Source organism: Manis pentadactyla, chromosome 12 (assembly GCF_030020395.1).
Source record: "Manis pentadactyla isolate mManPen7 chromosome 12, mManPen7.hap1, whole genome shotgun sequence".
In the NCBI taxonomy this organism is placed as follows: Eukaryota; Metazoa; Chordata; class Mammalia; order Pholidota; family Manidae; genus Manis; species Manis pentadactyla.
The window spans coordinates 42,804,967-42,831,483 of record NC_080030.1 but is presented as its reverse complement, the minus strand read 5'-3'; the positions used below and the strand labels follow the sequence as shown (position 1 = coordinate 42,831,483).

The window sequence follows — 26,517 nt, the reverse complement described above, 5'->3', positions numbered from 1 at the left end:
GTGGTGCCTGCGTAAAGTTCCTGGAGGCCGGGAACATCGTGGAGGCTTGGCCAGAGAGGTCTGCCTCCTGTGACAGCAGGAAGCTGCAGAGTACCAGGGCAGACGCACTGTTGGTGGCCAGGATCGCCTAATAAGGGCTGGTATTTACTTTTACTTGACCCCATCCTGGGCCCTGCCAGTCTGCTGAGATGCTTCTGACATTCATCACCCACGTGGGAGATGCTGTATGGTAATTTCCCGCTGAGATGGCCCCGGGGAAAAGGGGAATGGGGACACTGCAGGGCTGGCGTTTGCAGGTGGGAACATTCTAGCACAATGAATCACTCTTAATCACTCGACATGTGCTTATTTCAGTGCCTTGAAATACATATCCATCTATCTAGTTAGAAAGCCCAAACTGAGACTTCAAAATCAGAAAGCTTCTCAGCATTTCTTCAGTGTTGATTGATTGATTGATTCATTCATTCATTCGTTCGTTCGTTCATTCCTAGGACATGTAAGGTGTTCTAAACCACACAGAGGTGAACAAGATCTAGTCCTTTTCCCCACATACCTTATAATAGACTCTAGTAAATAAAACCATGCAAGTACAGCATGCTAGGGGCTTTATAGCAAAGGAGAAGTCTCCTCTTGGTGTGTCCTCAAGGGAGGCACCTCCCCCACCACACCGGGCTACTTAGTAGGTCTAAAAGTAGAGAATCTGAACATAGGCAAGTCCCTCCTCAGGCAGTAGACATCTCCAGCCTTGCTATTATGGGGAGATGAGAAATGCCAGAGAGTTCAGTTTCTTTCCCCTCCAGCTTTAGCTTTCTAAATACTTAACTTTTACCTTCCATCTGATAGGCCAAAGTTTTCTCCCATTTAATTATTTTATCAAGTTCTGTTTGGTTACTGCTTTAATTGGTGTCGATCATCACAATACAGTAATGCTAATGAGTACCATTGACTGGGGTAGACTTCACGAGTATATTTCCCTTTCCCTGTGCTGTTTTTATAGAAGCACCCTGTACATGGCCACTCAGCTTGTGGACATCTAAGTCCTTTGCTACTATTAATGCATATATTTGCAGCTTTTTCCATCTTGCTAATTCTTCCTTCCTAAAATAACTGTCTTGTTCCTACTAAGTTCCATATGTATTTTTCCCTTTCTTTAATGACTTTATATATTCTTCCCAGCATATCACTGAAAGCTACAAAATAGTATAAGATTCTTGATCCAACACATCGCCACTTAGTACATCTCCTTGTAAGAAATAGTTCAGCAAATATAGATCTTTGATGGAAAAAAGAGCACATTTTTTTAAAGATTTTTCAATCCCAGTATTCTAAAGATTACTCTGTTAGGTTAAGGTTCCAAAATTACTTCAAAGCTTAAGGTTTATAGTCTTCAACCTAATAGCTTATAAAACTGCAAAACAATCTTGTGCCAAAAAAAAAATTTAGTAGGTGGTCTTTGTCTTATGGTCACATTGTTTTGACATTGTCTTTATGTTTTATAATTTACAAGGGCTGTTTAAACATTTGGCAAAAATTTCATGACATAAAAATATTATTATGTAAGCAAAGTATATGAAATGATATTATTGAGAAGTAAGTTACATTCCATATAGAAACAGACTAAAAAGACACCAAAATGTTAACATGGGGCTGTGATAGTATGAGTAGCTTTTTTCTCTTTACTTTTCTGCTTATTTCAAGTCACTACATTGAGCATATGTTACTTTTATAACATGAAAATACAATAAATAGGGAGATGAATAACTGAAAACACTCGGAAAAAAATGTTTAACTGGGGCTAGTCGGTTGTATGGGCGTCAGAACCTTTGTAGGGCAGGTGGAACCTTGCCTGTCCTGGCTGTTTTGCAGAGTTTTAACACCCAAGAAGCTGGGACACCAAAGGAAGGACAGAAGAGCTAGAATGTTCCCACAGGACATGCGCTCCTGAGAGAGGCCTGCTAGTTCTGTCTGCTGTTGGCTAGCCTCACATTCTGCTAAGGAAATTCAAGATAGTTTTTCCATGTTAATTTCTCCCAGTGCTCTTCTTGCCTGAAGTCAGGGATGGAGAGAAGCTGAGAACCTCCCTCCTTCTCCCAGGGTTTTCTTACACAGTGAAGTGTTGTCTCCCCGTTGGCCTGGAAAGGTATCCAGGCAGGTGTGAATCCCTAGCCGAAGTCCATTTGAAGTTAGCTTTCAGTGTGTCAGGCTGTTTTTCTTTGATATCACACTGTGGCTCCTGAAGAATTTAGAAGTCTTGTGGACATAAAGTCCTCTTGGATATGAAGTTTTTGTTGACAAACATAGGGCATAAAATTAAGACACAATGGTTGCCCAGGATGAGGATTCAGGCTAAATTCCTGGGGTTAAGCAGTCTTGCAGTTCACCCGGAAGGGGTTAAGAAGTCCTACAGCCTGTATATGGTGGTCAGTGCCCGTTTGAGTGTCTCTGAGATGGGGGTGCAGAGTGGCTCCTTGAAACTGCAGAGCAGTAGACTATTCGTGCTTTCATCTCTCAGGCCAATAAGGAAAGAAAGGCATCTTGAGGGGGAACTGGAAGATGCAGCGGTCCAAGAACCCAGGCTGTCCGGGATGGGAGTTCCCACTGGGCAGCTGCCTCTCCCTTCCTACACCATCCACATGGGCCCCTGTGCTCTTTCTGGAGCAGAGCCGCAATGGTGGGGCCTGCACGTGTTTATCCTCCTGCCGTGACTGGGCTGGGCTGGACCCATCACACTGTGAAAGTCTGTCCAAGGAAAAGGAGCTGAAAGATCCGCGGTAAATCAACAGCTTCTCTAACTGGCGAGCACTGGTGAGGCCTGAGTCCCTCTCTGGGTGACCTGACCCGGCCCAGGTGCAGAGCTGACGGCAGCGCTGGCTGAACTCTGGAAAGCAGGAAACTGCTAGAGCGTCTTTGGGAAATCAGTGATGTCATCCACACTAATGCTGGGTGGAGAGTTACTGGGCTGGAGGAGGGGAGGGGGCCGGTGACAAAGAAAGCCGAGCTCCACCCAGCAAAGTGGTTGCCCTTCTGTTCTTTCTCACGTTTCAGTCAGACTAACTCTGTTTTCCGTCTGCTCCCTCTACTGTAAAAGTATGCTCTGAATGTTTAGTTTCTGCTGGATCCGATTCAGGTCAGTGATGAAGTTATTCTCAAGGTCAGTGGGGACCCTCTGTACCTGCTCTACTTAGGGATGCGTGGCTATAAACCTGCTTCGCTCGGTTAGGCATGACAGCGAATTAATTCAGATGCTTGCTTCAAATCAAATGCATTCCTCACATTTTCCAGAGATTTATGGCCAGTGACATAGTGACAAAATCAAACACCCGCTCCCCAAGCTGCACTTTAAATGCAATGCGTGAGCTGTCATGTAGTGAAGAGCTCATCGTGCTACAGCTCAAGCCGAACTCTGTCACCCCAGAACATCCCTCAAAAGCCCACAGTTGACATATTTCCTAAAAAATCACCCACTCCTCCCTTCTCCCTGCCCTCACCCTCTACCTTCCCTACCGTCCCACCCCTACCCCACAAGTAAGCAAAGAAACCCATTGTGGCTTATTTTGTTAAAGTTTGTGCAGACTGCCTCCCTGCGTCCCTCCCTCCTTGGCCCTGACTCCCCCGCCGCCTGCGATAACCAGGCTGTTCTCATGCCCTGCCCTCACTTTGCATCCCTGTGTCCTTACACCCCATTCTTGGGGATCTGGTTGGCTCCTTGCCCACCCCCAACCCCTCCCCCAAGCGTGAGTCCCCTTTCCCACTGCTCTTCCTTTTCTCAACATCAGAATTTCCTGCCTTCTCCCAAACAGGCATTTTTCTGGCCAGGCATCCACTCGCTTCCTCTCACCCTGACGGCCTTGCAGCAGGTTGCCTGAGTGCTTTGTGACCACGCCCACCTCCCCCGGGTCCAGAGGAAGCCACATGTGTGCCTGTCCAGTAGGAAGGAGGCTGTCCCTCCTTTCAGTCGGGCATGTTTAGGGGAAAGGAAGGTGGCCGGCAGCATTCTCGATTTCCAGAAATTATTTATCGGATTGATGAGACAGAGGAAGCTTTGTGACTCATGAAAATGATGTTTGCCTTTCTCTCACATAAGGTTATCTAGGTCCAGTCCATTTGTTTGATCTTTTCTCCCCTAGTTTGATGCTTATTTTTAGTGTAAATCTAAAATTAAATGAAATCAGCCTTGACTGGAGAAATAGGCCGAGTAATAACATTGCCAGATATTTCTATTACTGAGGGAAATTTTTAACCCACTGCTACTAACCCCCACGTGCTGGCTCTGTATTACTTTCTATGAACCTAGAAGAGGGTGCTTGTAATGCTTATGTGTCCAGTGCTATAATCAGCACATTAATCTAAGAGACATGTAATCAGAAGCAGCTAAGATTTTATGCAAGGGAAATAATACAGACATGATGCCAGCTTTCCAAACTAAATGGCCAAGTGGCCCTGAGAGTTAGTTTGAGGGTGTGGTGGGAATGGATAAACAGAAAGAGAAGACAGACTTAAATGACAAATGTCAGATTTTAAAACTGATGGTGACCTTCAAGGGAAATATAACTGATAATACCGGGAATTCATGGCAGTTTACAGGCATGTCTTCATTAAACTATCCATCCATGGATATCAGATTAATGTTAATATAATAAACATATCTCCATAAACTATTTGTGATACACTGCTTGTGAGAGAATTGGTTGTCCCTTAGTCTTTCCTGGGTATTACTGAAAATTCAAAACATTTTATACCAAATTTAATCAAATCAGGGGACTAGTGTACAGTCGTGACAAGTGTTAGGGATTTACTGTATGTTGGATTAAATGATCAAACAGAAGTATTTATTTATAAAGCCCTGGGGGACCCATAATGAAAATCCATAGACATATTGCCAACATCATGTGAGAATTTGCTGAGGTGCCTGCATTAAGTATGCACCCCAGGACATTTGTCATAAAGGTGCCACATTCTGCTAAGGAGGAACCCTAGGGCTGGGACCATGAGTTGCTGCATCCATCATGGACATCAGTCTCTGTTTGAAATTCATCCCATCCCCAGGGATCAAGTCTAGAACCTGAAAATTACTTGCCACACTTCCTTGCACCTTGCAAAATCCATCATCCAACCCCCAAATTATCTTTGTCTCTCCTCTGAAGACAGATTTAGTCAAGTTCCAAACCTTTCCCTAGACATGCTTTGGGGTGTGGGGTGCCCTGTGACGCCTGCTCACCTCCAGGCGCTGTTTCTCACAAGCACACCTCTTCACTGGTGCTGTCCACCCCCAAGCTAAAATGTGGCTAGCTTCCTCCCTTCAACTATCTATTCTTTCCCAAGGCATCTTGCCCAGTACCCCCTGTTCATCTCGGCCTTCCCTGAGTTGGTACCCTGACTTCAGTTCTGCTGACCTTTCCACAGATGGAAGGCCAGTGTAGAACATACCACTGGGGCAGACCAAATGTGGCCGCGGCCTGCCGACTCTTCAGAGAGTAAGGGAATCTGTAAGGAGCCCTGTGCCAGTGTGAGCTCTCCAGTACTAGAATCCCAGGCTCCAAGTCCAGCCTGGAAAAGTAGTCTTCTAAGGAACTGATAGCAGAGGCTCAAGTGCCTGCCAGTCCTGTCTGCTCACTACTCCAGCCATTCCAGGTCAGTGCCCTGGCCTTTCTTGTCCAACCAGTTTCTGACCAACAAGACTATAAAACCGGTCCAAATATATTTTCATCAATGTAATGATGAAATTTCATTACATTACATTACATCTAGGACCCCTTCCGGGGTCCCTAGAGGTGTGTAGTGCCACCTCCTGCATTCCCACCATGCAGGGTCTCCAGGCTTTGTTTCTAGCCTTTAATGCAGACAAGCATTATGGACTTACAAATCAAACAGGCTTCCAAATTGTGTTGCTTGGCAGTGTGGCTGTATGTGTGGAAACTACATGTCGTCCTTTTGCGTCCATGTATCTCAGTCCTCATTTCAACCCTTCTCCTCCTCTTCCTAACAGCTATTTTAACCCCCGGTCAGACACTCTTCCAATGCCTTATATAAAGGAGCAGCCCTGGGAGCATAATTAGTAATAAGTGAAAAATGGAAGTTCTGGTGTTCCATTAATATTACAGCTTAGGAGATTTTTGCCCAAGAATAACTTAGATTTTAAACATCTTGATATTTTCTATTTAAGTCAGTCTGTGGGTATTCACCATGCCATGTATACTGAACATCAAGACACATAACAAAGCTTAAAAGGTGCCCTCGGGGCAGCAGGATGTTTAGGTAAACAAGGCATCGACAGCTGAAAAATTAAAGTTTGTGCAGTTTGCTTCCAAAAGAAAGTGTAAATGATAAATGCAGTAAAACTTCAAAGAGAACAAAGACCACAGTGGATCTCCTGGTAGGCTGGGAAGGTTGGTTGAAGAGACCATGGCTTTCAGTGACATATAGGGCTTTGGAGATTCTGTGGGCAGCAAACCACCCTGGCAGCGATCTCCTGAGGGAGGGAGAGCCTGAGCCCAGGAGGCCTTCGGGGGCCCGTGTCCGGGCCTGAGTGAAGGTCACGGGTCCAGGATGGGGGCAAGAACAGAAGTGGAGAGGAAGGTGTGTGTGGCCAGGAGCCAGTAGAAGGCCCTGGAACTAGCAAGGGCTGGAATGTGCGGGAGGAGTTCAAGGTGAGGATCTGGGAGGACGGGGTGGGGGGTGGGGGGAAGGAGCAGACAGCAAGCTGGTGTCGTACGGGTGACTGACAGCAGAGGTCACTGACTGGCCTCAGTTGTTTGAAGTACCTGTTGGACTTGCCTCCCGAAAGTAAAGTCATCCATCAGATGGGAATCAGTTTTGGGTGTTCCAGAGAGAGGTCAGGGCTAAAACTGGGGAAGTTTTTTTACATTTGGATATTATACAATCTCTAATGTCCCTGCAGTTTTTGCATGTCTAATATGCACTGAGGTCACCAAGACAGGAAGGACCCCATCTCCGCCAAGATGCCTAGTGCTGCAGGGAGGCAGACAAACTAAGATGTGCCAAGTGCTGAAGGTGCCGGGGTGCAGAGCGACAGCAAGGAAGGCACGCTGGCCTCTGTGGGAGAGGGCAGTGGTGCAGAGGACCTCCCGGAAATGCCCCTGAGGTGCCCTGAAGAAGAGCGGTTTATGGGGTGGGCAGCAGGGCTGAAACATTCCTGATAGAGCAGTGAGCTGGAGCCTGACTACAGAGCCTGAGAGGCTGTACGTGGGGGTTGAACTTGACCCCGAAGGCAGTGGGTGTGAACCATCAGAAGCTCTTAACCAAGAGAAAGATGTGATCAGACCAAGGCCTAGCGGTCTGTGTGAATGCGGGGTCCCTAGGGGTGTGCAGTGCCACGTCCTGCATTGCCACCATGCAGGGTCTCCAGGCTTTGTTTCTAGCCTTTAATGCAGACAAGCAAAACTTCTAGCAGTTTCTGTCACTCAGGCTGTGTGAGCCCTGTTACAGGGTGGGTCTTGTACTAGGTAACCAAGAAGGCCAGAAGTGTCAAACAGGCAGCTCCAGGCCGGGTCGGGGGCAATGAGTTGTTTCTGCACTACACGATCAACTGCAGAGAGGGTGGTGAAATACTGTTCCTATATCCATTCAGTCATTAAACCTCAGCAACTTGGTTTCTCAATGGGCTGTTATTTGCTTCAAGTCAAAAGCTTTGAAAGTTGTTTTAAACTACCTGACACAAATCAAGAGATTGTCCTACAAATAAAGGAAGTAATCTCTTCGAGGCACCATGCATTATTTTCTTGACTTGTACAAATATTTCCAATCCATTGGAACCATCCACTTTGAACTTATTTGCTGCTCAATTATAATTATTATAAATCCACCAGGACTAGTGACCTGGCTTACCATTATCTTTGCTCTCTCTTTTTTATGGCATGGTTAAGGCTACTTCCAAATGGCAGAGTTAACTTGTCATCAAAGCTATAAAATCCCAATGATATGTGAAAACTTCTCTTTAGGAAGTGATAAATCCCAACTACTGCTTGCATTAAGGGACAGTTTTTAGCTTTGACCCAAAAACTTAAAACAAGGACTTGTCTGCAAAAGGTTAGTTCTGCAATCTGAGGACTGTCGGTCCAGTTCCCAGGGCCATGATGTTGTTGGCATTCCATCCTTAGTTTATACACAGTCAGTCTAGCAGATTACTCACTTGTAGTCCTTTATGCCATTTAAAAACAATTTACTTAAAAGTATTTTTCACATGGATAAAAAGAAAAGTCATTGCATAGGTAGCTGTTGGTTCTTTATTACTTATAATATCCATAACTGACTTTTTCTTGAAGCTGTTTTGACAGCTAAGAGTTGGTATTTTAATTTTGATATGTTTGTCGTAAAGAATGGAAGGTACCTCATTTTGGAAATAGAAAAATTTCGGCAGGAAGAGAGAAGAGACACCAATCCCCTAACAACAGGATTCTAATAGGAGATCTATTTGGCTTCTTTCTTTCGCTTTTAGTTCTCCTTTGAAGCATAAGTTGGAACCTTGTACCTTTCTTTAAAATAGGAAGTACTTCAGACAGAGAAAGATAAATGACTGCTCCAACCACATCACTGGAAAATGAACAGAAGGTCTCAGGGAGAATAGTAATATGAAGGTCTCAGGGAGAATAGTAATACGAAGTTTATGGTTTAGAACTTCAGGCAGATTCGTCTTGATTTGGACAGAAAAGAGTTAATTATACATGGAAACTGTGATGGGGAATCTCTGCAGCACTAAAAACACATATGCCCATAAATCCTTCTCTAGTGCTTCTTTGTGATCACAGGCCCAAGCTGAGGACAGTGATGGAGTGCTTCAGTTCATCTCAAGTGCACCGTCCACCCCAACATCCCACCCTCCCCCTGTTATCAACATGCAGACACTGCTCTCTATGTGTTATTACTCTGAAAACAAAAACTCGGCCTCCAATAAATAGTTCAGTAAATTTTCACAGCTCTACAATTGTAGTTTTCTTTCTTTTTTCTGTATCTTCTTCACTGAGCACATGAGCTGACATCCTCCTCGCCCTGAAATAATCTGTTCTTTTCTCCTAAATATAATGGGTAAGCCAAAAAAGGGTCATTGAAAGGAGGACTAAAGACCCTAAAGATAGCTTCAGGACCAGAATGATTGTCTGTGAATATATACAGTGATTACACATTCATAATGTTTAATGACTCAGAGAAATAACTCATCTGTTTAGAGGGAAAATAAAGGAGATTCATAATGTCAACAACGTAAAAATGCATAGAAACACAAGCAGAAATGAAGGAATGTTTATGGAATTTATAGTGATAATAAAAATTAGAACTATCATCAGAGCTAATTTTACTGAGCACTTGCTAGGCACCAGGCAGCATTTGAGCTATCTGAACAACGAAGGCACAGAGAGGTTAAGTAACTTGCCCTGATTATAGAGCTAGTAAGTGGCAGACCCCAGCATTGCCTCCTCAGAAATATTATGCCATCTTTGTGCTGATTATGTGGTCTTATTTTTACATCCTGTGAGTCACTAAACGTGACCCTTGATTCTGGTAACCATCTAATTAGAAAGAGTGGCTTCAAATGATCTACTCTAATTCCATTATGTAAGATGGCATCCAGAACCTTATTGCTTGATATTCATTAATTCCATGTAGCCTTAAAAATTGTAGTAACTTAAGATAAACTTTTAACAAACTTTTCTGGTTGGTTAGCAGAAGGCTATGTTGCTCAAAGGTAAACTTTGAACTGTGACCTGTTGAGGTTTGCCTTTGGCTTCAGCTATCTCCTAAGCCAGAGTAACAACAGCCTCTTTTATGGTGTGGATCCTGAAGTTTCTACCACCTATTAGTTCATGTGCTTGAAGCAGGTCCAGAACTGTTTTCTCAGAGAAAACAGAATTCTTGGCCTCTCTCTCACTTCGGGATGGGTTGGTCATCTCTTCAGGTGACAGACTTGGCTTCACAAAGTCTTGTCAACCCCACCTGCCTAATGACTGATCTCCTAGGCATGGGCACACACCCTTTGCGACAGCCGGACACAGTGCTCTGACCTGGGCCCCCTCTGGAAGGCTCCTAGAGCAGCAGCCTCTGGGTTCAGGAACCTTTCTGTGCCCTCCTTTTGTACTGGACTTCTCCTGTTGTAACTTTTACAGCTCCAGGATATGACACCTGTACACGTGTCTGTTTCCTGAGAACGGGATCAGTCCTGGAAGGGTGGGGAATATATCCTATTCTCTATGAGTCCCAAACACCAGCCCAGCACCTCACACACAGTAGAGACTAGCTACTGAATGAATTTCTTCCAGTCCTGTGTGACAACAGTGTTTGGAGTTTTTTTTGTTTGTGTTCTGTTTCCTTTCCCAGGGAATGAAAATGCCTTTTAAGGCACATTCTAGACCTGAATGGTTTCCCCTTTTGGCTTTGATTGTCAAGAAGCTCAAAAATTAATAATCAGCTCAACTCTGATAATTGTAGGATGCCTGGACCACGTAACTACTTTCTAACTGAATCTTTACTTTTATTCACTATTTTCCATGATCCTGAATTCTATTGATCTAATTTTTAAATTTTATTGTAAAGTAAGCCTCCTGGAGTTCTTTGCTGAAAACCTCCACCTTCAGGAACAGACATACAGAAGGTTAAGGGGCAAAATACAAATAACAGTAACACCCCAGATGCTCCAAAACCAGAGATCTAGACTTTCAAAAAACACATACCACACACACATACATACATACCGATCAGATGTATTCTTACCTTCTTCAGTTAAAACACTCCAGGGAATAGTATTACCTTGGAGGAAAGTAATACACAAAATCCTTGTCTTCATTGCCATTCAGGAACAATCCATGGCATACAGATGAGAGTTTAAATTTTCTTCTTTTCTTGTTTTCACTTCCATATCTAGTAAGAGCTGAACTTAGAGGTTACATAGATGTGTATCTAGTGCAGCTTGACACTCTGGGAGGGCCAGGGCCACGGCGAGTTCCCAGAGGAGCAGAGGTATGGGAGCACCAATGGCCAGGGGCCTGTCACATCTGTTTTCGGCCTTTGTCCTGGTGATGGAGGCTGCATTTCTGATCTCACAAAAAGCTTTTCAGTGGGCTTTGCAGAAATGTGTTTTGTTTGCTTGCTTTTAAGGATGACCTACAGGCTGACAGCCAGCAAGAATCATTAATTCCAGTATACATTTGCAAATTTTTCAACATGATAGATGGTAATTAGCCCACAGAAACCCATTTAACCCCCAAAATAGAGCTGTACTATGAAAATTATAGTTTGGGGCTCTACTATATGATGTAATGCGCCCCCGAGAAGAGAGTTCTATCCTGTGAACACCGTGCCCCCCTGCCTTCCTGAGAGCCCCAGTGCCCTCCTTCCCAAGGACCCTTGCCCCGACCTGCACGGCTGGCTGTGAGCCGGCCACACCAGTTGTGTGGAAGGACATCTGCAGGTGTGGCACAAGGATTGTCTTGCTGTTTTAACTTAGTTGATAGCACTTTCCCAATATTATGCATTTCATGGGACTTCTAAGGGAACTTTTTGTTTGTTTGTTTGTTTGTTTGTTTGTTTTTACCAAAGTGAGACAGCACCTCACTGAAGGGCAGAATGGTGCAGAGGTGAGCACACTGAATAAGGCTTGGGGCAACTGGACTCAGTCGTGGCTCTGCCACAGAGCAGGTCCCTTTACCTCCTTGGGATGATGTCTTCTGGTCCCTTTTAGCCCCAAGCCTCTGTAGTTTTAACTGGATGTTGGTTGGTATTTTATAAAATCAGAATGTAAAATTTGAAACTGTTCTTTTTTATGACAACCACTAAATGATTCAAGTGCTATAAAGGCTACCAGGTATCTCCTAAGTGTTAAGGCTCTTCTCTTACCATTTTGTTACGTAATTTTTATTCCTGAAAACTATTAGCAATGCTACGTATTCTTGCTAATCAAACTACATGGAGCTTGGCATTTCCCAGAGCTGCTTCTCAACTGTACCTGATAAGGCATTTAAACACTCAGTCTGGAAGCTGGCTGTGCTCTGTCCTGCGGGCATGTATAGATCAGCCAGGAGATGGTGAGGAAGGGCTCTTCCTCAGTTACGTAATGCACCCGGGAGTCATCTATTTTATTTACAAGGAAGTCAGTGCTTTCCAGTGGATTTTGGCTTTCCTTGGTTCCGGACTCAAATTCTTCATGTACTGTAGGGAGGGAACAGTAGAAACTTGGAGAAAGATATTAGGATTTAAGTGAAAAGCAAAGCAGGCCAAGGTCAGCAAGCGGGCATCTCTAAGAGAAACAGCATTGAATTTGTGGGAAACCATTCAGGAAAACCTGGTCAGAACAACTCAGTTAATATTTACATAGCAAAGAATTAAATGCATTGCCCAGGGGTGGGATATGGACAGCAGAAGGTACAGGGCCACGTGGGATTCAGAAAAAGAAACACTGGGGAGTAAGATTTCACTGTTGTCACCGAAAGAGTCCCGGTGGGAAAGGTCTCTCATTGTAAATGACCGATCCTCTCTTCCTTTCAGATACTCAGGCATGTAGTGACGATTCACTAGGTCATTCCAGCTTCATGAATATATCCCTGTGCAGCCACACAAATGCCTTGTTTCTGATTCACTTATTCAGTATTTATTGAAGAGTGCTGTGTACTAGGTAATGAGAATAAAACAGCAACCAGACAACAGCAAGGGCCTGGACCTTGTCCTAGAGGAGTTCCTAGGCTGGTGAGGAAGACCAGTTAAATACAGCCACCTGCAAGAGCCAATAGCTTTGTTCCCTGTGAGACAGGGGTGCTGAGGTGCCTGTGGGGGCAGGTGGCACAGAGGGCTCATGGGGCTGGGGAGGTCAGGCTGGACAAGGGATTGCTTAACCCCAATGCTAATAAATGAGAGCAGGTTAGCCAGGTAATGTGGGACAGGAAAGCAGCAAATACAAGCATCACGGCATGAGAGAATATCATCAAAATCCTTTGCTATGGATATTGTATGCATAGGCAACAGAAGAGTAAGAATGAGTGGGCAGGAAGGCAGGGCCCAGGGCATGCAGGGCCTTGAGGGACGAGCTTAGGAGTCAGTTTTATTCTGTAGGGCCTGGGGATATTAAGCGGAGCAATATCATAACTGCGTTTACATTCTAGAAAGATCATTCAGGCAGCAGTCTGGAAGGCGGAGGGGAGAGAGGAGAAATCACCCTGGTGTGTCTGGTTGTCATTTACTTAGGTAATAAAGGAGGAAAAACCAACTTGAGGAGGATGACAACTGCATTGGGGTTCAGTGATTCACCAGAGGGACTCCCAGTCTCAGCGTATAGTCATCCTCAGGGCTACAGTTTATTCTAGCAGAAGGATACAAAGCAAAATCAGCAAAGGGAAAAGGCACATGCACTCAAGTCTAGAGGGAGCTGGACGCAAGCTTCCATGAAGCCTCCCCCAGTGGAGTCACAGGGCACATGCTGAATTCCTCCAGTATCCAATTGTAACAACACATGTGAAATATCTACCAGGGAAGCTCCTTAGAAACTCAGCACCTGGGGTTTTTGTTAGGGGCTGGTCACGTGGACACCCTCTGCCTGGCACATACCAATTCCAGACTCCTGGAAGGAAAGCAGGTGTTCGGTGCAAACCATGTTGCCAGCCACCTTTAGGAGTTAGAGGATGGTGAGAACACTCCCCAGTTCCAAGTTCTCAGACCCAGCCTTGCAAGCAGATTTAAGGGTGGCCTTCTCAGGCCTGCTGTGTTAACTCTTCTGCACGGTAATGAATTCAGCTTTGAACATGTTGAAGCATTTGTTAGACGCAAAGGTGGAAATGCTCAGTGAACAACTGGGTATTGCATCTAGGATTTGATAAAGAGATCTGTGCCATAAGTTAAGATTCTGGAGTCACTAGCACCTCAAACAGTTTTATTAAAAACCAAGGTCACACAGAGAGAAAGCGCAGCCCTGTATTTCTTCAAACCACCATGCTAGAGATCTAGTTTAACTCTCCCAATATGTAAACAAGAAAACCGAGCTCCTCCTTCCCCCACCCCACGATGGCTTGACTGCACGTTTTTCTGCTTCAGGTCTGTTGCTTTCCCATCATTCCATACCTCCTCAAAGCGACAAAGTCATGTATCGTCCATAAGTGAATAAAATGGCACCTAGATTATAAAACAGGCTCTTTGTAAGTTGGTGTAATGTAGCTTATTTCACGAAGAGCCTCATCCCTGAAAAATCGAGTTGCTCCCTGGAGGGAATTTCTAAGCAACCTGTAAGTCAACATTCATGTTCAAACTTGATTAACAACAGGTAATAATTATTAAGACGTTTCTCTCCTCTTTACTCTTATGTCTGTTCAACACATTTTTATGTTTCCAGACACCCTTTTATCCAGTAGGAATAAAAAAGAGAAACGTGACAGAGCCTTGGCCTTCAAGTTACTTATATTCTAGGTGCAGAGAAGAGATGAATAAACCCAGCTTGTCTATTAGGAATGTGTTGGGGGCAAGAGTAGGCCGGTTGGCTCCCTTGGAATATGGGAAATGGAAAAAGGTCAGACTCAAAACAAGTTAATTATTTGCATGAAGCTCTGATGAACAATAAAGTAGGACTTGAAAACTGTAATATTTACTCAATTTTCAATGTCATTCTTGGGTAGCCTTAAACTTAGATTGAGAGTACTACAGAGCAATATGACTTGTTCTATAAGACATCCATTTAGCTCAACACGTGTAATTTGGCTTTGGTCTCAGGAGTGATCTTTGGTACCTAAAGAAATAACTGTTGATGCCACCTGTAGCCTTTTAATGGCTATATTGGATGCATTTAAATGTGTTTGCTACTTCTTGTATGGCTATTAGCAGGCAGTTGTGCATTATTCTTGGTTGTCTCAGAGGACATTGTGAAGTATGTCCAAAGTCAAACTTAATGGTAGAATGTAGATTCTATAACAAATGCAGCCATTTGTATAGTCTCAAAATATATATTTAAAAAGAATCAAAATAGTTACCTCTTGAATCTTTATTCCTATCTCAGCTTCATTTACTGCCTCATTTGTCATCTAAAGTCTTTGTTCTTTCAGCTTTCAAACATGATTAATTGATGTTGTACAGCATAGCATAGGAAAAAGGCTGAATAGTTTGTAAGATGAGTAATCGAGTTAAATGCCCATTTTTCTTTTCTTTTATACTTTACCAGCAACTATGTCTTTTATGCAGATTCTAAGGGCAGTTTGCTTATTTCCCTGTTCAGAATTTTTTGCTTTCAGCATAGCATGTTTTCTTTCCATTAAGCTAGCCAAAGATAATATTGACAAATTCATGAAGCCTTCCATCTGATACTGTTGCAAACTTATGCAAATATATTTAGATAGTTAAGTGAATAGAATAATTAAACATCTGAATGTCAAGAATGGGAAGGGGAAGTCATGCCAGCTGTCACTTTACATCATCTGTCCTCAAGTTGCAAAGTCAAGTGTTTGCAAATACACCTTTGAAACCAAAGATTTGAACTGTGTTCCATTTTTTTTCCAAGAAGGTGATAATTTGAATAAAGCATAGTGTACTGCAATGGTTGCTGCAGGGAGTTATGACCATTTCAGGGAGTATTCATTTTCTGCACATGCTACTTGGAATTTTGAAGATATTCAGTGTATTTTTGTCATGAATCTTTCCACTGGGACCAGGCCACTCCTGGATGAACTCACAGATTGAGAGTTTCTCAAAACACATAATCAAATTGTTTGTCTTAAAAATATTCTGTTTTAAAGTCTTCAAAAATCAAAGAATGAAAATAAAATTAGTATTTGGCACATACAATCAATTTGAGGAGTTGTCTCAAAAAATTCTGATTTCACTTATAGAGTTTACTTCCAAAGAAACTGGCTGTGTGTGTCACAAATCTAAAATCCTTTCTCTTTATGCCATTACTTAAATTCCTGATAAATTCCCTTGAAGCATTAAATTGTTTTCAACTTGGAAATAGGGGTGCGGTGTTTTATTCTAATTGAGTGAGGGTTGGTTTAATATGCAAATGTGAAAAAACTTAAAATATTAAACCAAACCACAGTTTACAGCTTTTCAAGGTATCACGTTTGCTGATCTCGAAAAGTGTGTTAATATTCTTAAAGTACATCCTGGGCACGTCTTCACAGTTCTGCACCTTCAGTGTGAGTTAGTATGGGAGCATGTGAAACACCACTCCAGGCTCACCGCTGAGGACGGCAGCAAAAGGACGTCCTCAGGCGAGCGGAGGAGCTCAGCCTGCCGAGCCCCAGGGAGGGCCTGATGGCCACTCTGGCGGCCTTGGCCTCACCTTCCTGGTGGCTTCTCACCGCTTTCCCGCCTCCCTCAGGCTGAGGGCCCTGGGCCCCGGGCAGGGGGCTGCGGCAGAGTCATTCCTACCAGCAGACCTGACACTCACTGTGTTTGTCCAAACTCCCCTTTGGTTACAAGTCAGAGAAATTCACCTCAGACTTATACAAGAAGAGGGAATGATGTGACCGAGATAAAAATGTTGCGAGATTGTCTGGCTTGAGCCGGAGCTGAGCTCAGGATTCTGAGTTGTTCTGTTTCTCAGTCCTGTTACCTCCGAGGGATACCCTCCACATTACCCAGTGGCCTTCTTCAAACTTCTCTCCCACCCCGGCTTACCAGTTTTCAGGAATCCCCTGACAGACCCTGTTTGCTTCCTGTCCCAGACCTGACCCCATCTGCTGAGGCCAATCAGGGGTGGCTGTCACATCCCATCCGGAGGGCGAGGCAGAGGCAGCCCCACCTGAAACATACAGAGTGGCTTCGGCGGTTCTAGAAGACCAGGGCCAGAGTGCTGAGCAGGCAAGAGCCCACGGCTGCTGCTCGGACTGTGTCTGGTGTGTAGAGTGAATAAATCGGTGTCTCCCACAGGCAAAAACTATGTACTGTTTGTTTAACATAGGTAGTTGTTAGCATATATGAAATAACAAAATCCTTGAAAAGCATAACTCAGTTTATACTAGTCCTTCCCACTGTGCATTCGCATGTTGAATGGATTCTGCCCCATGGGAATTAATTGCTACCTCAGAAAGAGTCACCATGCTTATAAAGACTAGGTAGCATTAGGGAAAATGGGTTGGTCCTTAGTCTGTTGCTGGCCCTTCAAAGAGTCAACAGCCAGAATGCATCCTCTCTGTGGTGGCTGAGTACCCCCAACTCCACAGCCTAGGGCCTCTCAGACCTGAGGTTTCTCATCTTACTCCCACGGAAGTCCTACAGTTCCTCATCTTATTCCTTTCATATTTGCCATTAAAACAGTTGTATTTGTATTCCATATGAGTAAGTATTAAACACATATCAATTTGGTTATATTAGTTTGCTTAAACATATCAAATACCATTTAATTATTCTTTTAGTTGCAATTTTTGTTAGGTTCATAAGTCATAGATGCCAGCTGATTACCTGATAATACTGGAAATAAGATTACATAATACTTTAGTACAGGTAGTAAATATGTATCTCCATGTACTTCTGGAGAGAATCTCCAGTGACCCAGGCTCACCATGCGGTCGGCTCTTCTCCAGGAACTGGAACATGGCAGCTGGCCATCTTGGCATCACCATTAACTCCTTTTCTTTCTGCTGTTGCTGTGCACACACCAGCCAAATGAGCTCTCCTGTTTCCGGTGTATTGCATGGGATCTGGTGCATGTAAATCAACTCTTGATTGACTGTTTGCAACTTTTAGCGAGGCTCTAAGGGAGGTCCAAGAGGACTTGAAAGTAGCATTTGACTAACAAGATTATTCTCAGGCATGGCTGCCTAAAAGAGATGAGCAATGCTAAACCAGTAACATAATTCTGATTCAGTCCATTGGCAACAGAGGAGACTTCTGGGTAAAGAGGCCAAAATTACAGTGAGAATCCATATCTGATAACAGCACTGTGTTTTGATTAAATCAAGAGATGACAAAGGAAAGTTTATGCCGGTCCTCCTATCCGTAGCGACAGAGGCGTGCCTGCCTGACTGCGCGGAAGCAGAAAAGCCACATTGTGATTTTGTAGGGCACTGATGCCTTTTACCCAGTGACCCATGACAAGGAACTTGAGCCGAGATCTTATCAGTAATGGAGATGGAGACACCTAAGGATTTTCCAGTATCATTTTTCACTTTTTGTTCTTGGACATGCCTAATAATGCTACCAGATCTTTCAAATGCTGAGGCATTTCCTCATGGCTCCAAGTAGCTGTGGCAAGTCAGGTTCTTCTTGAACTGAGGATTCAGTTACAACATCCACATGCGTCCCAGCCCACTCTCTAGCCTTCATTCTTTTTCAGTACTTTTTCAGGCTTTTAAAGTTTCTTTCCACTAATCCCAGGAGATCCTCTCCGTATTCTCAGTATACAGCCCAGGTTTTCTCTTTTCAAGAGTTAGAAATTTTTTAAGCTTGATAGGACTTGACATCAATTTTTTACCTAAAAATAATTTACAATCTAAGACAGTTAAACCTGACAGAATATAAAAGCTAAAAATCTACGAACTTTCTTAAAGTAGGTCAGAACATTACCATTTTCCCAGCCTTTGCTTTGTCAACAGTGATACACTGGCGGAGGGGCCCTCAGTATCCTTATGAATAGAATCAGTGCTTGTCCACAGCCTTATTTCTTTTGAACTCAGCTCAGTTCCTTTGAAGCATTGATCATGGTGTCCAGCTTTGATTCCTTTCCTGTGGACTTGTGCCAGTGTGCCTGCTTTCATTAAATTTTGGAAAGGCCTAAAACTACGGCATCATTTGATTGCAGTCCTTACGTCAGTCATAATTCGAGACCCGTCTCGGTGAAAGATGAGGAATTCAGACTGGGAGACTGGAGAGGGCGGTCCCGTGGTGAGGGGGATGGGGCACAGCAAAGGATGATTGCATATTTTAAGTTTAGCCACTTCTACTCACTGGTTTTCCAGCTGTGGCCTCATTCCAAGGTTACTGCCATCATAAAGCCCAAACCCAGGTCCGTGGAGATCACACAGTTTATAATTAGGCACGTTTGGTTTCTTCACGAGGGCCCCCTGAGCCGCCAGCTTGCAGAGGCAGGAAGGGCACGTGTGACGAAAAAAAGCAAGTTCCTGCCCTGCTGGCTTGATAGGCCAGAGGGCGTGTGGGTGCCGGCTCTTGCATAGCACACGCAGACTGTGAAGTCCACACAGTAGACGCTAGCTTACTCTGCACTTTTTCCCTCTGCTACTCCTCACCCTTGACCAAATTCCCCATTATACTGTTTTCCCAGTGCAGTCCTGCCCCTGGAGTGGTGCCTTTGGTTTTCCCTTCTGGAGAGCACCCTTCCCAGGTGAGTAAAACCCTTTGCTGCCTCGCTGTGGCAGCCTCCTCCCAGCCAGCAGGCGTCCACATGTCCTCAGTCCACATGACGTCCCCCTTGTTCTCTGTAACTGCCTCTCCAAGGCTCATTTCCCCATTAAAGTTCCCCTGATGGCCCTCTGGTCTCAGAGCCAATCAGGGCCCTTGAGGCCACTTAACATACCATGCCACATGACAAAGAGGCAGATCTGAAAGGACATTAGCAAGGCTAGGTCACTCTGGCTGCATTTCAGTGTCCTCAGATCAAAGATCCCTCAGCGAGGCCCGTTGACACACCACAAGCCACAGAACCTTTGTTTCCTATTGCAGTACGCAGGAGAACACTACTAAACATAGTTGCCTAAGTGCACCTCTTAAATGACAAAAGGACCTGATTGTGTGTGTTGACTTAGTGGACAGATAGGCTTACCACCTCTGGCCCAAGTGCAACAGGTTACATGCTTTAGTGCTAGATGATGGCACATCTCCAAGACCTCAGGTGGCCAAGTACAACTTTTATCTAGAATTTACAGATTATGTTTTTATGAATTAGAATCTCTGAGTAGACTCTTAGGTAAAAAGTACTATAAATTAACATACTGCCACTTATATTCAGATATCCTTTAACTTGAGAATGACTCTCCCTAACAGTCCCCTGAAATATACTGGGTTAATTCCCTTGACCTTTCACTTCTGAAAATGTTGAGCCAGTAGTCTGTATTCATACACCATCACCAGCCTCTCTGTTCCCGTTGACACCTGCAGTCACTAGTTATAAAATGTTTTTGGTGTCTTCAGGGCAAGTTGTAGAATACCCACCACATTCTTCTTGAGTTCTTCATCTCTCTTTGTTTCTGTTAAACCCTTTTGTCTGTTAATATTGTCTTTTAGAACAGAAGTCAAGAAATCTTTTCCATAAAGGGCCAGATGGTACATAGTTTAGGCTTTGCAGACCGTACAGTCTCTGTCCTATCTACTCAGCTCTGCTATTATAGCAGTAAAGTAGCCATAGATGACATACAAACACATGGGTGTTGCTATATTCCAATAAAACTACATACAGAAATGGGTGGCTGGCCAGATTTGGCATGTGTGCCATAATTTTCCAACCTGTGATTTAGAAGAAAAGAGGTCCATGCAGTTTTATGTTTGGATAATAAACATACAAAACTGTGTCAGGTCACACTAACTTCTTCCCATTGGGAACTGGTTTTATTTTCCCAGTGTCCCCAAGTACGGGTGGGAATGAAATAAAAAGGGCTGAGGATGCCCTTCCCCGAGGCACACAGCCCTGGTCCCTTCCCCCATGGAAGTCCCCAGTGACTGCGGGAGGGGAGGCAGCTAGTCTGGAAGCCCCCAGCCAGCCCTGTTGATGTAGGAAGTTTGGAGGCCTGCTCTGGGCACTGCCTCAGCTGTAAAATGTACCAGCGTATGAAATAAATGTTGTTTGTAGTTTTACATCATCTAGTAGATATATATGCTTGAAATTAAATTTTCAACCAAGTACCAGAGTTTACTTTTGGCTTACATAAAATAACATTGTAATAGTTTGGGAGGTGGGGATAGAAGGACAAGAAAGGAAGGAAAAGTGAGGTTTTAGTGAAAATGGGACCCCATTCTAAGCTGGAAGACAAGTAATGCTGATAGAACAGTTGGCTCCTGAAGCACATCTACGCTGATATTTTGTGTTATTTACATATAGGTATAGAAAAAATTCCAGTTTTATTGGCTAGGTTTCTGTGGGAAAATAGCTAATGGGCTGATGGGATCTCTCTCCTTGAACATGCTAGAGAATTACTCCGACACTTGTCAGATGCCTAACCCACATATGTATTTGAGAGCGGGCCATCACCGAGGTCACTGAGAGGGCAGCTGACGGAGGCACACTGAACTTCAAGTGGTTCTTGCTGCCCGTAGCAACAGCGAAGCAATGAAAGACAGATTTGCCTTAAAAGAAAAGTTCAGAGAAAACTGGTTTGTTTTAATTGAGAAAAGCAGATAACCAGACAGTAACTAAGAAAATCTCTTTTTTATTATGGTTTTTCAATTTATAAACTTGAACATAAATGTGTATTGCCTTGTCCTATTTATTTCTACAGTTTATTAATTGTATGATATTAATATGCATTATAAGTATAGAATTTCCCTATCAAGTTCCCTTTCAAAGATTGCAAGCCTTTTTATACAAAAAAGAAAAAGAAATTCCTGTATTTATTTTACATGTTAATAAATGGGTGGAAATTTGGCTCTAAGTTTAAGAAAGTGATTCAGATTTTCTCCTTATTGTATTGTGCCATGGGATGTTATTTATTAATATAACTTTATTCTTGGACTAAGTATCTTAAAATAAAAATCTGTTTTTAGATGTAATAATAAAATGTTTCCAGTAGCCCTACTCTTTAATTAGGTAGAGTGGGTATCATAATAATAACCCTTAAAACCTCCACCAGCCTATAAATTTCATACTCACATTTATAAGTCAATAATATCTCACCCAGTGATAAATAACATTCTTACAAGTAAATTGCATTCTAGTGAAGGTAGAGTCAGAGAGATCAGGTTTACCCTCCTGCCATTTGAAACACTAAACCTGGACAAAGTATGTGATAAAACATCAGACATCAGGCAGCAAAGGATATTGATCCCTTTGCTACAAAACCAACCAGGTGAGCCCTGCAGTTGCCCTAGCTACTGCCTGGAAGAAAAGGTTCTAGGCTGCTGTGTAGGCCGAGGGAGGCCCAATAGACGAATTCAACTATCTTCCTGGGCTGAAGATGTGGAGCAGGTGGTCTGGGGAAACCAAGGCAGCTAGAGTTTGCAGGGCAGAGAGGAAAAGGGCTGCAAGAGACAGAGCCCTAAAGGTCTGCAGAGGACCCTCCTTGAGGATTCAAGTGAGTACTGGTCAGTGCATGCGCATAAAGAAACTACCTAAAGCCAGGGAAAGGACCACCCAAGAGAGTTAGAGGGAGCAATGCATGGCTCCCACGGAGAGCCAGGAAGAGGTGCCTGCTTCCTGTACTTTAATCTCCTAATTAAGGGATACTTTTTAGAACACTAAGAAGGGTCTTCCCTTAGTAGTAAGGGGAAAATTAATCCTAGACTAAACACAGTTATGGTCCCACATTCACTATGTTTTTAAAAGCAAAACCCAAAGAGATCAAATTGTTTCCAAGTAACCAAATGATGTCCTAGTAGAAAAGAGAAAAATACAAAAATGTCCAGTACCCAAAAAGGTCAAATGTCTAACATCCCACCAAAAATTAACAAGCATTCAAGCAAGTAGGAAAATACAACCTATAATGATAAAAGCCTATCAAAATTAACCCAAATGACACAGATGGTAGTATTCATAGACAGAAACATCAAAACAATTCTTATAACAGTAGTCCATATGTTCAAGAAACTGAAGGAAAGGTTTAACATGCTAGATAAAAAGACAGACATAGAAAAGACAAATTGAACTTCTAGAGCTGAAAACTGTAATGTCTGAGAAATGCTCTGATTAATGGCAGCTTAGATGTTGCAGAAGAAAAGAGTTAGTTAACCTGGAGACATAACAATAGAATCTAAAATGGAACAGAAGAAGTCTGAAAGAAAAATGAGGATAACATCAGTGAGTTTGGGACATTTCAAGTGGTGAAAATACAAATAATTAGAGTCTCACAGAAGAGAAATGATAGGATTAAAATTAAGAAATAATGGCCGAAGTTTTTCCTAATTTGACAGAAACTCAAAGCTCAGTGAACACCAAGTGCAAGAAACATGAAGAAAAATTATACCAAGGCACATCTTAATCATATCTCTTTTATCAGTGCAGGGGGTCAAAAGGTACAAACTTCCAGGGAAAAATTTTTTTTGTAACTATGTACAATGATGTTAACTAGTGTGGGGATCACTTTTCAATATATACAAATATCGAACCATTACATTCTACACCTGAAACTAGCATTATATTACATGTCAATCATATCTCAATAAAAAATTCAGTTCAAAAAATTGCTTAAAACCAATGATAGAGGGAATATCCTAAACATAAGCAGAAGATAAAAGACACATTATGTAGAGGAACAAAGATAAGTTGATAGCTAAGTTCCTGTCAGAAACAATGCAGACTGGAAAACAGTGGACAACATCTTTAAAATACTGAAAGAAAATGTCAACCTAGAATTCTCTACCCAGTAAAAATGTCTTTCAAAAAGTAAGGCAAAATAAAGACTAAGTTAGAGCAAAAGCTGAAAGAATTCATAACTGGTCAACCTAAACTACAAGAAATGTTAAACATAGTCCTTCAGGCAGAATGAAAATTACAGACAGAAACCTGGATTTACTGAAAGGAATGAAGAACACCAGAAATAGTAACCACATGGGTTAATATAAAGACTTTCATCCTTATTATTGAACTCTCTTTGAAAGATAAATGACTGTATAAATTATAGAAATGTAGCATGGGGTTTATAAAATATATAGAAGCAAAGTATATGACAACAATAGGACAAAGTCCAGGAGGAAAGAGATGTAAATATACTTTTGTTAGTTTCTTATACTCTATATGAAGTAATATAATGTCACTTGAAGGTAGATTGTGAAAAGTTAAATGTGTGCATCATAAATACTAAGGAAACCACTGAAATAATGCAGCAAAGAGGTATAGTTAATAAACCAACAAAGAAATGAAATGAAATCATTAAAAATACTCAATCCAAAGAAGGCAGAAGACAAGGAGCAAAAAATAGGACCAAGAAAAATAGCAGGCTAGTAGATTTAAACCCAACTGTATCATTAAACACATTAAATATAAATGTGTTAAATTTATACCTTAATTAAAAGAAATTATCATATATGATATATATATATATAATGCCTTAATTAAAAAAAAGAAATAATCATAAGGTTAAAAATGCAAGACCCAACTATATGCTGCCAACAAGAAACCCACTTTAAATATGAAGACATAGATAAGTTACAGGAAAAAGGCTGGAAAAATACTAATGCTAAACAAAAGAAAACTGGAGTGATATCAAGATGGAACTAGAGCACAGAACATTGCCAAGAATAAAGAGGGTGGTTTCATAATTGTAAAGGGGCCATTTCATCAACAGGACACAATAATCCTAAGTGTTCATGTACCTAATAACACGGCTCCAACATACATAAAGCAAAACTGCAGGGAAAAAATAGACAAAGCCACACATACAGTGAGAGGTTTTTAAACTGCTCTAACAAGTAAACAGAATGTTCATTAGGCCAGACAAGACTTACTGTAGGACAGTAATGGAACACTTACAGTACAACAGTCCAACGTGGCCCAACTGGCCGTAGCAGAACACTCCACCTAACAACAGCAGAATACACATTCTTTTCAAATGTACACAGAATGTTTGCCAAGATAGATCATATTCTGGGCCACAAATTAACTCTCAACAAATGTTAGAAGGATTTAAATCACACAGAATAGGTTCTTTCACCACAATGGAATTAAATTAGAAATCAATGCTGAAAGACATCTGGAAGAAACAACAGATGTTTGGAACTAAATAAGCCAGAGAGGAAGAAAGCATTTATAAATCATCTATCTGATTAAAGACCTATATCCAGAGTATAGAAAAGAATTCTCAAAACCCAATAATGAGAAAACATCTCTTTTTAAAAATGAGTAAAAGATTTGGATGGACACTCCAGGAAAAAAGATGGGTAATAAACACATGAAAATATTAGGGAAATGCAAACTAAAACCACAAAGATGTACCAATACATACCTACAAGAATATCTAAGATTAAAAAGACCAACTATAGCAAGTGTTGGCAAGGTTGCAGAAGTGGAATTCTCATACATTACTGGGTAGAAATATAAAATAGTGCAACCCCTTTAGAAAAGAAGTTGGTAATTTCTTGAAAAGTTAAACATTCACCTACCATATGACCAAGCCATTCCTTCCCTAAGTATTTATTTAAGAGAAAGGAAATTTATGTCCATACAAAGATCTGTGCATGAATGTGCATAATAGCTCGTTTTGTAAGAGCATACAATAAACTTTACACCTGAGCATGTGCAGCTAATTGTATTCCAAGATGCTAAATAATGCAGTTTTTAAAATAAAGTTGCAACACATAGAAAAACAAAAGAAAAAAGCTTAAAGAGGAAGATAGGTGTATTAATTTTCTATTTTCTATGCTGTGTAACAAATTACTACAAATTGAACCACTCACAACACTGCATTTGTTATCCACAGAGTGCACGGAGCAGGAGTCAAGCACAGCTCAGCTAACTTTTCTGCCTCAGGCTACCGCAGTGGCCTCAGCTGGGGCTGTGGGCTCCTCTGAGGCTAGGGATCCTCTTCCAACCTCACAGGGCTGGTGACAGATTTCAGTTCCTTGCAGTTTGTAGGACTGAGGGCCCAGCTTGGGGTCTCTGGCTGCCAACTAGAGAGCACACTCAACTCTGAGGCCACATGCAGCTTTTGCCATGTAGCCTCCTTCTTAGTCCCTCTCATAATGTGGGTAGCTTATTGAAAGCCGGCAGGGCAAAAGTTTCTCTCTTGAATCCGCAAAGGAAGGGGCATCCCATCACTTCTGCCATATAATGTAACCTAAATACAGGAGTGACATCTTATTGCCTTTGCCATATTCTCTCTGTTAGAAACAAGTCATGGGTCTTACCGACACTCAAGGAGAGGAAGTTTTGGGGAGTCACCCTAAGTTATGTCCACAATACAGATTCAGCAAATAGAAACTGAGACAATAGAGAAGACTGGAAGGGAATCCCCAGGATCATGGCAAAGGGAGGTCCCACCAAACAGCTGTTTGTAGGAAACTGACGTCATGCTTGGATGTAGAAAAGAACGACTCGGTTTCTGTCAGGGTGTCTTGGCACATGAATGGTGGGTACAATAAAGATACAAGACAGTAACTCTAGGAGAAACAGGAGTTATTGTGCGGGCATATGTGTGATGGTCTCATGTGAATAGTATTTACATGGTCCTAATAAATCCTGATCTAACCAAAAGCAATGATAGTTCTGTATTTGGGGAAGGAGGTAGCCATGGGTAGTAGGATGTAAAAGAGCTACATCCTCTTCTGGGCTAGAAAGCAACAGATCATATCTGAAGCTGCAAAGTCAAGGAGCAGTGAGATCAAAGGCTGCCTTGGTTGTCTCTAAAGGGGAATGCTGTTGGGTGCGGCGCAGGCAGGGAACTGTGATTTTTTTAGAGTTTGCCTTGAGGAACGTTGTGACCTTTTAAGCTATATACATGACTT

At 42.5% G+C, this 26,517-nt stretch overlaps 1 protein-coding gene across 3 annotated transcripts in view; it reads left to right on the top strand.

Annotated features, from left to right (window-relative positions):
• Nucleotides 1-26,517, top strand: part of MTHFD1L (methylenetetrahydrofolate dehydrogenase (NADP+ dependent) 1 like) — a 163,182-nt gene that overhangs the window by 121,786 nt on the left and 14,879 nt on the right. The window contains exon 27 of one of the 3 annotated variants that reach the window (XR_008992727.1): nucleotides 19,201-19,255. The exons of 1 other annotated variant lie outside the window; for it this stretch is intronic. Coding sequence is in view for 1 of the 2 variants with exons in the window: in XM_057489106.1 (XP_057345089.1) it covers nucleotides 19,196-19,255 (60 nt within the window). In the remaining variant the exon portion in view is untranslated. Of the gene's footprint in view, nucleotides 1-19,195; nucleotides 19,256-26,517 lie in introns of all 3 variants that reach the window. One more of the 3 variants, XM_057489106.1, reaches the window with a different exon arrangement.